Source organism: Magnolia sinica, chromosome 3 (genome assembly GCF_029962835.1).
Source record: "Magnolia sinica isolate HGM2019 chromosome 3, MsV1, whole genome shotgun sequence".
NCBI lineage: Eukaryota > Viridiplantae > Streptophyta > Magnoliopsida > Magnoliales > Magnoliaceae > Magnolia > Magnolia sinica.
The window spans coordinates 129,586,042-129,598,644 of record NC_080575.1 but is presented as its reverse complement, the minus strand read 5'-3'; the positions used below and the strand labels follow the sequence as shown (position 1 = coordinate 129,598,644).

Below are 12,603 nucleotides of genomic sequence, written 5' to 3'. Positions count from 1 at the left end.
CCCATTGGGACACTTGGACAATCCAACCAAATTGGTTTGTTAGATCAAGAACACACCGGGCGACCATGCGAAATTCACACAGATTGGTTTTGTTCCACTAGCACAATGCGGAATCACACAGATGGATGATTTGTTCCACTAGTACGGTGCCCTTATTTTTTATAGCCATCCTTTTCCAAGCCATGGATGGGCTGGTAAAGGTCATCTGATAAAAAGTGTTTGTCTAGAAAATATTAGTGATCCATGATATGAGTCCCAACAAACAAATGGCTCAAATTGTTGATTGGATGTATCTTCCAATAAATGATGTAGATCATCCATTTTATCTTCTTGGATCAGATGTCTAGAATTTTCAAAATAGATTGATTGGTTGGACAGTCCAAGTGCCCTAGTGAGGTTTTTTTCACCACTATTCTAGTGATCTTTTATGATCAGGTCAAATCATACTGCGGTCATGGTATTGGGGAGCTGTTTCATTGTGCTCCAAATATTCCCCATTATGCAAGTATCCTTTCTAAAAATTAATAAACTTTTGGAGACGTGACTTTGTATTTCATTATGTTACTAACCAATCAGCCCATGAACAATGCCGAATTCAGCTTAGTCACGATCATATATGTGTGGGTCATGTAGTTTACTTAATATCTTCTTCACTCACTTGTCAACTTCTGCTGTTAGCTATGGTAGCTGTTTCCTTGACCCATAGCAAGAAATGCAGCAGTCGGTGTGATGAAAGCAGGGCAAACCTTTACAACTGAACCCATTATCAATCTAGGTATCCTTTTAAGTAGAGAAGCATTGGTTTCTGTTTTTGGGACATGAGTTTTCAAGTTCGGTGGATGGATGGTCTTCATCCAAGAAATTAGGCCATTGATCTGATGCATCCTACCTTGGATGGGGACTCTTCAAAAACCTTGAAGGCAGAATTGCCATTGCACAGTTGTTATATTTCTAAGAAATGGACCATTATGTCAATTTATCTATTTTTTCCTTATTTCCATTTGCTTGACATTACCATTGCATGATTAGACTTTAATTGGTTAATATACTTTTCATATCCCCATTCATCTCTTTAGATGTTGTATGAGCATCGCTATCTATACCAGTGATCAACATCAATCCTTGAAGGCAACTAGGCAGACAATTTTGAGTGAAGTAGATTAGGTTAGTAAACAATGTATCTTGTCTGCTACAAGAAGTTCAATCCTATTAAAGTTCATTCTTTGAAGGTGCAGCTTGTCTGCTACATGTGCTCTTGCACATGTCAGCGTGATGGACATGCTGCATTACCACAAGTTCACCATAGGTGAATCTCTGTCCTATTACACTGCAAGATGCCATGTTTATCATGTCCCACTGTTGGAACTATTGGATTTGATATGTTGGATTTGCCAAATCATATTAGCAAGATTCATGGATGCCTTCTTAAAGTTGACCTTTGGGATTGTGTTTACTAATTTCTTTATATATTACCTTTCTAATTTTCAGGAACCTGTGCATTCTAAAGATGATATCATAAAGTTCTGTGAAGAAACCGGTTTACCTGTGGCATTCGATGAAACTATTGACCATATTCAAGGAGATCCTCTCAATAAGCTTATGGCATTTGTATACCCGGGAATAGTTGTTGTTGTAAGTAAAAACTAATCTTTATGAAGTTACAACTTAGAAGAGGTTACTAATGACTTCAATATATTGTATTATGAACATGACTTGATTTTACTATGATGGTCCTGTCAGGTTATTAAACCAAGTGAGGGGGTTTGAAAATGCAACAGTGATTGCAAAATGGGCAGAGCAACATGAAAAGATGGCTGTTATCAGTGCTGCATATGAAAGTAGCCTAAGTTTAGCATCATATGTTCACTTTGCATGCTATCTTGAGCAGCAAAACACAAAGATCTGCAAGATGAAGAATAAGGAATAGTGCCCAACTGTAGCCCATGGCCTTATAAAGAATGAGGGTGGAAGCGTTTTCTGTTGTTCTTTTCTAATGTGGGCAACTATTATCTGCCAGCCCTCTCTACCATTTGGAATTTGAGGATTTGATTTTCCAGGAGGCAAATGAAAATATGTTAGTTACCAAGACACTCTCTATGCTTACTTTCTTTTGATTGAATGAAAGATTAATGTAATTGATTCATTATTGAATGAATGATTGTAATTGACTGAATGATTGTAATTAAATGAATGAATGATTATGCAGGTGGTAATTGAATGAATGAATAAATGATTATGCAGGTGGTAATTGAATGAATGAATGATTATATATATATTTTTTAATGTAGGAAATAGCTACAGATATTAACCGTAGCTGGTAATCTGACAACCGTAACTGTTATAAAATTCGGCATATTGCTACGGATCCAACACTACATTTAGCTACCAATAATATCTATAGCTGTAGGTGCTTTTGGCTACAGATATGTTTGCTACGGATTAGATCCGTAGCTATTTTACGCTATGGCTACGAATTAAATCCATACCCATAGGTTTTAGATCTATTGGCTCAACACCTACGACGGTCGTGCTACAGATTTAATCGGTAGCCATAGATCTATGGCTACGGATTATATCCGTAGCCTTTGCCCGTTTTTCTGGTAGTGTTGAGTCGAGTCAGGGCTCGACTGGTCGAGCACCACCCTCGACCGGTCGAGTGAGGCTCATGACCGGTCGAGCCTGGGAAGAAATCCCATCAAAACTCCCCCTTTCCGCCCTAGGAGGAATTCATCGAGCTAGTCAGGTTTCTATAAACCTCAAATTTACCCTTGAACAAAGCCTTAGTCATCATGTATGACCCATTATCGTCTGTGTGGACCTTCTTAAGCTATAACACCTTCTGTTCCAAAGTATCCCGATCCAGTGATATCGAATCTCTATGTGCTTCGATTTGGAATGCTGACTTGGATTCTTACTCAAGTGTATAACACTTTGACTATAGCAATAGACCACGTGCTCCTCCTACTTCAGGCTAAGTTTCTGTAGAAACTTCTTCATCCAAAGCATTTTTTATATGCTTTTGTGACCGCAATGTACTTGGCCTCTGTCGTCGACAATGCTACGACCTTCTGTAGCTTGCTCTGCCAAGAGACCGCTCTCCCTACAAACGTGAACATGAATCTCGATGTAGGCTTTCTAGAGTCTATGTCACCTATCATATCTACATCTATGTAGCCCTCTAACACAGGTTTACCGTCACCATAGCATAGGCTCAACCTGGATGAGCCTCTTAGATACCGCAGTATCCACTTCACCGCTGCCCAATGCTCTTTGCCAGGATTGGCAAGATACCGGCTGACAACACCAACTGCATATGCTATATCTGGCGTGTACACACAATAACATACATCAAACTTCTTACTACTGATGCGTATGGTATCTTCTGTATCTCATCCACCTTTGCTTTCGTCTTAGGACACTGCCTGTCGCTCAATCTGAAGTGACCATCCAGTGAAGTACTGACCGGCTTCGCTGCATTCATATGCATTCATATTGCACCGCTCTAAGACTTTCTCAATATACTGCTCTTGTGACAGCCAAAGCTTCCTACTGCTTTTGTCACGTGTTATCTTCATTCCTAAGATTTGTTTAGCTGGGTCAAAGCCTTTCATTGCAAATGACTTACCCAACTCCTGTTTCAGCCTGTCGATCTTCTTGATGTTTTTTCCATGATGAGCATGTTATCAACGTATAACAGCAGAACTAAGAAATCACCATATGAGAACTTACGCATGAACACACAGTGGTCCGACTCCGTTCTGTCATACCCATGCTTTGACATGAATGAGTCGAACTTCTTGTACCATTACCATGGAGCTTATTTCAGCCCATATAATCTCTTCCTCAGCTTACACACCATATGCTTTTTGCCTTTGACTTTGAACCCCTCTAGTTGGTACATGTAGATCTCTTCTTTCATGTCACCAAGGAGAAAGACAGTTTTAACATTTAACTGCTCTATCTCCAGATTCATGCTAGCCGCCAACCCAAGCAACACCCATATGGATTTCATCTTCACCACTGATGAAAATATCTCCTCGAAGTTTATACCTTTCCTTTGACCGAAGCCTTTTACCACAAGTCTAGCTTTGAACCTCGTCTGTGAATTCTTCTACTCAATCTTCTTTCCGAACACTCACTTGTTGTTCAGAGCTTTCTTGTTCTTAAGCAATATCACCATATCATAGGTGTGGTTCTTATGCAAGGATTTCATCTCCTCTTGCATAGCTTTCAACCACTTCCCCTTATGCTTGTCGGATAGAGCCTCAGAATAATCTTCTGGCTCTCCCCCATTAGTGAGCATAATGTACTCATGCGGCGAATACCTTTCGGACGGCTATCTGTCCCTAGATGATCTCATCACCTGTGGTTCAACAGGTGGATCAAGTGGTGGCTGCTCCCCCGGTCCATCTTCTGTAGGAACTCCCTCGTCCCCTGCACTTTGTTGTACTCCCCCGTTATCAGGCACCACGGGATGAATAACCGGATCCATGTCCTCTAGCTCACCTGAAGTAGGCTAGTTCTTCTCTGGCTTACGAATGTCTTCTATACACTAATCTTCAAAGAAAATCACATCTCTTCTCCTGACGAGCTTCTTATCGATCGAATCCCACAATCTGTAACTGAACTTTTCATCACCGTACCCTAAGAGCACACATTGCCTGATCTTCATATCGAGCTTGCATCTCTCATCCTTTGGTACGTGAACGGATGCCCTGTATCCAAACACAGTGAGATGTATGTACGATGGATCTTGTCCAGTCCACACATTCTCGGGTATTTTTCCATTCAAAGGGGCTGATGGAGACCTGTTTATCAGATACACTGCCGTGTGCATTGCTTCTCCCCAGAACGTCTTAGGTAACTTCGCATGGAATAATATGCATCTGATTCTCTTAACAATGATGCGATTTATTCGCTCAGTTACACCATTATGCTGGAGGGTCTTGGGAACCGTCTGTTCATGCCGTATACCCAGGGACTTACAATACTCATTAATGTCACCAATGTATTCACCACCATTATCAGTGCAGATGCACTTCAATGATTTACCTGTCTCTCTCACGACCATAGCATGAAACAATTTAAACACACCAAAGACCTCGTCCTTGGATTTCAAAGCATAAACCCAAACCCTCCTAGATGCATCATCTATAAAAGTGACAAAATACAATGCCCCACTCCAGGTTTTTATCCTCATAGGACCACAAACATTAAAATAAACCAAATTTAATTCATGCACTTTATTAACATGAGAAACAGATTTAACGAATGAAACTCTATGCTGTTTCCCTGATAAATAATCAATACAGGTTTTAAGAGGTATACCTATCACGTATGGAAGGAGCTACTTTTTTGCTAGTACATGAAGCCCTTTTTTACTCATGTGGCCTAGACGCCTGTGCCACATGTCAACAGTTAAATCTTCCACTGCGTTCAACCCGCCCTTGCATACACTGACACTTGCCTTGTAAAGGGTGCAACACTTCTTTCCTCTAGCTACGATCAATGAACCCTTGATGAGCTTCCAGTGCCCACCAACAAATCGGCTTTCATAACCATCATCATCCAACCTTCCCGTCGACATCAAGTTGAGGCGAAGGTCTGGGATATGCCTCACATCCCTGAGAACCAATGTGCAGCCCATATTGATCTTCACACAAATATTACCGACCCCTACGATCTTCGATATGCCAGAATTTTCCATCTTCACGGTCCCATAGTCACCTGACTTGTAGCTTGTGAAGAAATTCTTGTGTGGAGTCGCATGAAACAAGGCTCCTGAGTCTATCACCCAGTCGGTGTCTTGACTCATAGCCGTGAGACATACATCATGATCTGCTGAAAGAATAACTACAACGTCGCCATCTGAAGCGACCACAGTGGAATCTGATTCATCTTCATTTTCCTTTCCTTTTTTTTTCTTGTCGTTCTTATTCTTACAACATTCATGCTTATAGTGACCCTTCTTACCACAATTCCAATATTCAATATCCTTTCTGGTGCTCGACTTGTCTCTTGATTTATCTCGAGCCTTCTCGCCTTTTCTGTTCTTTCTTCTCCCCTATTCTTATGTTACAAGAGCCTCTTGCTGAGTAGACCCTTGAGACTTCCTCCTTGTCTCCTCATTGAAGAGACAGTTAGTTACCTGTTCCATAATACCTTTTCGTCTGGCGCGGAGTTACTTAGAGACACCACCAATATCTTCCAACTGTCAGGCAATGAGCTAAGCAATAACAAAGCTTGTAATTCATCATCCAGGACCATCTTCATAGCGGAGAGCTGGTTCAATATATTACTGACTTTATTCATGTGCTCAGCCACAGAACTACCATATTTGAACTTGAGATTCATAAAGTCGTCGTATCAGGAAAATCTTATTACCAGCTGTCTTCATCTCATACAGCCCTTGCAGTTTCAGCCATAGGCTAGCGGCTGAGGTCTCCGTAGACACATGGTGAAATACGGAATCGTCCAACCATTGTCTAATAAATTCCATCACCTTCCAGTCCAATTTCTTCCAATCATCATCAAACATATCCTTCAATTTTGCTGATATGCCTAAAATTGGAGAATATAGGTCCTTGTAATAAAGCAAGTCCTTCATCTTAGCCTTCCATATGGTCCAGTTAGAACCATTGAGGCTGATCATCCATGACGAGCATCCTTCCATAATTAAAAACCGATCCCACTCCGTTCAATGAACCTATCTCTAATACCACTTTATTGGGGGCCTTGCACAAAACCTTAGGATCTATGCCTCCTAAAATACCAGAATTATGGGATAATAAAGTAATGAAATAAATCAAAGCACAAACCACATGACACAAGAGATTTTTATGTGGAAAACCCTTAAAGAGGTAAAAACCACGGGACCTCGTCCAGATCAACAATCCACTATCAAGCAAAATGTTGCAATCAATTACAAGCACATACCACTTGAATCAAGCCTTCTTCACTCACACAGGAGTAGGTAACCAATAAGAGAATAAAAAGAAAATGGAGAGATCTCACCGATCACGAGGACGCAGAAGCGCTGAGATGTCGACTCCCTTCCACAAGCTTCCTCTCTCTCTTGTCTGTCTCTCTCTCTCTCTCCCACTCTCACCTTTGATAGCCTCAAACCCTTTGGCAAGCCCTTGCAAAACTTTAGAAAACCCTCTTGCATTACCTAGAAAGCCCTAGGTACCTCCTATTTATAGTTTAAGAAACTCCGTTTCACATGGGTGCGAAAATCGCCTCAAATTTTTGAATCCCGCACAGAATCAGACTAGAATCTGTGTAACCTCAACTAGTCGAGCAGTGTCCTCGACTGGTCAAGCGGCCCACTCAACCGGTCGAGCACCTCCCTCGACTGGTCGAGCACCACGGAAAGAATAAACTCAAAGTCGCTGGACTTTGAGTCGAGTCAGGGCTCAACTGGTTGAGCACCACCCTCGACCGGTCGAGTGAGGCTCACGACCGGTCAAGTGAGGCTCATGACCAGTCGAGCTTGGGAGGAAATTCCATCAGGGCCAACATTGATATTTTTTTATTGAATCTACACCGGCCAGCTGTTTTCTATCTCACTTTATATTGTGATCTTAAACCTTAAGAAGATCCAAATTTCAGGTGTACCGTGCCACTAAAAAAGGTGACAAATGACCATTAAAAACTTTTTGAGGGCCACAAAGTATTGGATCAAGTTGATCAATTTATTTTCCCTTCATCAATGTTTTCTTAACATTATCAGTACAGGTTGGATGGCAAATAAAAAATATGAAAACTTACAATGGGCCCTTTGGATTTTTTCATGGTGAAGCACTCGAACACTAATTTTCTTCTGGTGTCGTTAGGGGTGTACATGAACCGAGATAGCTTGGTTAGCTCGCTCAACTCAACTAAAAATAGCTCGATTCAACTCAGTTTGAAGATGAGTTCGACCTGAGTTAAGTTGATTTTTTGAGGTTGAAAATGCGTTTGAGCAGGCCTCAGCTCGACTCGGATCGAATCCAGCTCGGATCGAACTCATATCGAACCAGTTTGGTGACTCGGTTACTATGCCATTGATGTTACTCACCAAGTGTTTACTAAAATGACTCAACAAAGTGTGGCCGGTGGTAAGGAAAGTATTTACATGAAACAAATACTATTTTTTTTCTTGATTTTTCTTGGTTTTTTATATTGCTTAGAAGGTGTTTAATAAAACACTTGTAAAACCATTGCGTTTGTTTCACATATAGAGAGATTTTGAAGGTGCAGTCCAGGTGTTTGTGGAAATGCCTTAATGGCGAACTCAGCTCATTCTTGGCTCCAACTTGGCCTGAGCTGCTGACCGAGCCGAGCCAAGCCAAGCTGGCCAGTCAAGCTCGAAGACCGAGGAGCCAAGTTCTGAGTTGAGGTTAGCCAGTGACCGAGCCAACTCGAGCAGCTCAACTCCGTTCAACTCAATGTACACCCCTAGCCGTGGTCCAATTTAGATCTGAATCTGCTTAATTTTTGGGTACACGTACTAAAATGGGCCGCAGAAACGGATGGACGGAGTGGATGTACAGTATATCATCAAGATTTTGCCACACGGTAAGGATAACGCTCCGGTAACGCTGGACGCGGATTTCCTGCGAAAGCCTTTCGCAGGAAGTTCGTGTGCAAGGATGCTGGGTGGGGCCCACAGATATATTTTTGAGAAATCCACCCCGTCCGTCCGTTTTGAGAGATCAATTTAGGATGTGTATCCAAAATTGAGGTGGATACAACACTCAAGTGGGTCACACGAACGGGAAAATTAGGGGAAGAAATTCCCACCGTTGAAATCTTCTTGAGCTCCATCTTGATGTTTATATGCTATCCAAACCGTTTATAAGGTTATTCCCAATGACATGAAGTGAAAATACCAAAACGATAGCCTGATACAAAACTTTTATAGCCATAAGAATGCTTCAACGGTTCTCACTGAATTTCCACTGTTTCCTCCCCCGCGTCCCATTTGACTTTTGTTTCCACCTCACTTTTGCATATACGTACTAAAATGAACTCGAAAAACGGACGGACGGTGTGGATTTCTCACAAACATATCGGAGGGACCCACCCAGCATCCTTGCGCAGGATCTTCCTGCGAAAGGCTTTCGCAGGAAATCCGCGTCCGGTAACGCTCACTGAGCCGTCACTAGTTATTGGCACACAGGAAATCCGCGTCCGGTAACGGTCACTGAGCCGTCACTAGTTATTGGCACACGTCATTGCTGTCACTTCTTATTGGTACACGTCATTGCCTACCACGACAGCAATACCCGATTTTCTATCCCAAAAAATCTGCGCACTATACGACATAAGTTTTAACATGTAGAACTGTTTTGGCCCACCACGTACGATTTATGTATTACATTTTTTTATTTTTATTTTTCCAGAGCGTGAACAAAAAATGAGGCACATCCAAAAGTGAGGATTGATTGAACGACCAATGACACCTTCCTAGGGCCAACTTTCAGCATTGCCTTTACGAAGTTTTCAACAGTAGATGCTAAATCCTACCGTTTCTTGTAGTGTGGTTTATTTTAGGTTTAAATCCATCTTATTTTTTAGTTCATATTTTAAAATGATATGAAATAACAGATGGACGATGTAGTTTTAAGAAATAAAACATCTTAGGGCTTATGTAAATTTCACAGGCTAAGAAATTTCGCTGGTGTCTGCTGCAGAAAAATTAGAAATGTTGACATGTGGAACTTCCATGGGTCTCACCACGATGTATGTTTCAGGTCTACACTGTCTAATCCAATTTTTCATATCATTTTAAGGGATGATGAAAAAGCCGGGCAGATCTAAGATTCAAGTGGGCCAATTGGATGCTTACCTTCCAACAAATTTTGGGACTACAAAAGTCTTTGATTAAGCTAATATTTGTTTTTCCCTTCATCAAGTTTATGTGATCTTATGAAGAGATTAGACGGCAAAAAAACCTCACAATCGACCGTAATAAGATTTTCATTAATGTTAGCCCATCAATCCATGCTACTTTTGTAGTGTGGTCCAATTGAGCTTTGGATGTGTCTCACTTTTGGGCTAATGCCTTAGAAATGATCTGGAAATTTTGATGGATGGTATGGATCTAACACATAAAACATGGTGGGGCCAAGAGAAGATCCACACGTTTTAACCATAAAAGTTGTATTGTGTAGTAGCCAATCTATAATCTATCGGGGAGAGAGAAATAGGTGGGTTTTATCAGCTGATGTCATCCGCAATAACATGGACCAATCAGAAGCGACGGCCCAAAATTTATCTGCGTCTTCAGCAGAGACATCCGCACTTGTGGAAATAGCCAATAATAGCACAACTTGGTGGTCCCATATGTTGAATTCTTGAGAAAGGTACAATCGCAACTTGCAAGCACTAAAATGTAAAAATGTCACAATACCGTAGTCGAAAGAAGAGCTATAGTTACAACTGTTTTGGATTTTTCCACTGGTGGGCCACTTGGGACAATGCCATCTGAGAAGACCCGCCTTCCACTATCACCCTCGCGGCAGCGTCTTTGAGATCGTGCATTCGGTTCCGCACCTCCCTTCCTCCTTCTCCTTCCATCAGACCCCTGACGACCGTCGCGATCTCCTCCTTCCTGATCACACCGTCCTCGCCAGCTCTAGGCCTTAATGCCACTTTCAGCCCATCGGCTAGCATCACTGCATTCATCTTCTGCTCGGCATAGAGCGGCCATGCAATCAACGGCACGCCGTGCACGATACTCTCGAGTGTCGAGTTCCACCCGCAGTGTGTCAGGAATCCACCAGTAGACCCGTGGGCCAGAACTTGTATCTGTGGGGCCCATGAAGGTACAACAAGGCCTAGCCCTTTGGTACGAGCCAAGAACCCCTCGGGCAAAAAGTCCAGAGGGTCTTCGATGCTTTGGACACTGAAATACGCTGCATTGGCCACCTTATCCTGTGGGCTCCGAGCCACCCACAAGAACCTTTGTCCGCTCATTTCCAACCCCAAGGCCAGCTCGGAAAGCTGATGACTGGTGAGGGTTCCACCACTCCCGAAAGACACGTACAGCACCGACCCACGTGGCTGCTCATCCAACCACCTCAAGCACTCGTTCTCATCTACCCCACCGGCCGAACCGGTCTGGATAAGCGGCCCGACTGGGTAAACCGGCGGCTGCCCGGCTTCCATCAAAGCCCTCGCGGGCCCTGGCTCCACGTCGACAAAGCTATTTACCAAAATGCCCCTGGCCTCCTTGTAACGTTTGCAGTGGTGCAGGAGCCATCTGTATGCATCGTTCTGTCGGTCTTGAACTGGGTCCAAGAGATCCTTCCCGTGAAGTGGAATGCAGCCGGGCAATCTGATCGGTTCGCTAAGATCCCTATACTCACATGAGACCGTCTCATCGAGAATTGGCAGATTGATGAAGACAGACAGCACAGTTAGCGTCGTTGGGTAGAAAATGTAAGGTGAGATGCCGAATTCTTTGGCTAGATCGAACGCATCCGTCGCAAAGAGATCCACCACCAGTGCCACCAGTCGGTGAGTGGATGCCAACTTCTTCAAGACGTCGCGGATCAAACCCAGGGAGCGTTTGACGGTGAGAGAGATGCGCGTTTCGATCTTTGCATCCTTTGGGACATCGTCCAAGGGAATTGGAGGGAGTTGGATGGAATTTATATTTTTTGGTAGGCCATCTAGGACGGCGTTTTGGGCCTTGGACGACGAATCAGCTGCAAGGGCGATGACTGTGGCAGAGCAATCATGATGGAGAACGATACGCTTTGCGAACTCGCAGAGTGGTATGAGGTGACCCATACCGGGACTTGGTAGAATTGCTATGTGGGGGTGGGTTGGTTTGTCTTCCATTGCTAGTTTCACCTTTTTGTTATGGGTTGTGGGTGGGGAATTGTGTATTTATAAGCTTACAGAGAGTTATTTGGTACACTGTCAGAGCATGATGGTTCATACACCGACACTCCAAATTTTTATATCTAGCATATGTGAATTCAAATTAGACCAAACCCCAAATCGCGTGAGCAGCTGTAGATTGATCACCATCCAAAATTCAATTAATTAAACAATCTTAGCATCTGATTGGCTGTCATTTGCCTGCCCTTGAATATTTTTCATCTCATTTGTCTTTCATGTGTCCATCAATCATCCACTTAACGCATCAGATGGCTACACTTTTCGGATTAGGATCCATCAAAATTTGTGTTATCTCTAATCCATGCGTACAATTTCTCTGTGCATGAGACCAACCATCACGCTATGCCAGAGTAGGAAAGTTTTTCCGTAAGCTTATTTATCCAGAAGGTTTGGTCCGATTATTCCAAGGTAGACTAGTATTTTCAATTTTGTACAATTAATGGACAATGCGTCAGGGAAAACGAGAGCGGAGAGAATCGTGTTGGGAAAATGTAACTAGCGTGATGTCAGTTCTACGTAAGCCTTATGCAATCACTTACCTGCCTTCGTCCTGCTTTTCTTACCGTTGATTTGTATCAAGGGCCCATTTACCTACCCCGATTGTTCAAAGCTTCTTTTCTTATTCAGGTTTGGGGTTGCTATTGGTCATGATTAATGAAAGAGGAAGTCGTAGGACCATTCACATCAGGGAACATGGAAAGAAAAGAT

General features: G+C 42.7%; 1 protein-coding gene across 1 annotated transcript; it reads right to left on the bottom strand.

Annotated features, from left to right (window-relative positions):
* Positions 1-10,353: 10,353 nt before the first annotated feature.
* LOC131241311 (hydroquinone glucosyltransferase-like) lies at positions 10,354-11,868 on the bottom strand. The gene has a single exon (XM_058240101.1). It carries the CDS (start codon positions 11,830-11,832, stop codon positions 10,420-10,422), a length of 1,413 nt encoding a protein of 470 aa, XP_058096084.1. The 5' UTR covers positions 11,833-11,868; the 3' UTR covers positions 10,354-10,419.
* Between the last annotated feature and the right edge of the window lie 735 nt (positions 11,869-12,603).

Coding starts and splice junctions, on each gene's coding strand:
- LOC131241311 (XM_058240101.1), bottom strand. CDS start 11,832: ATGGAAGACAAACCAACCCACCCCCACATAGCAATTCTACCAAGTCCC.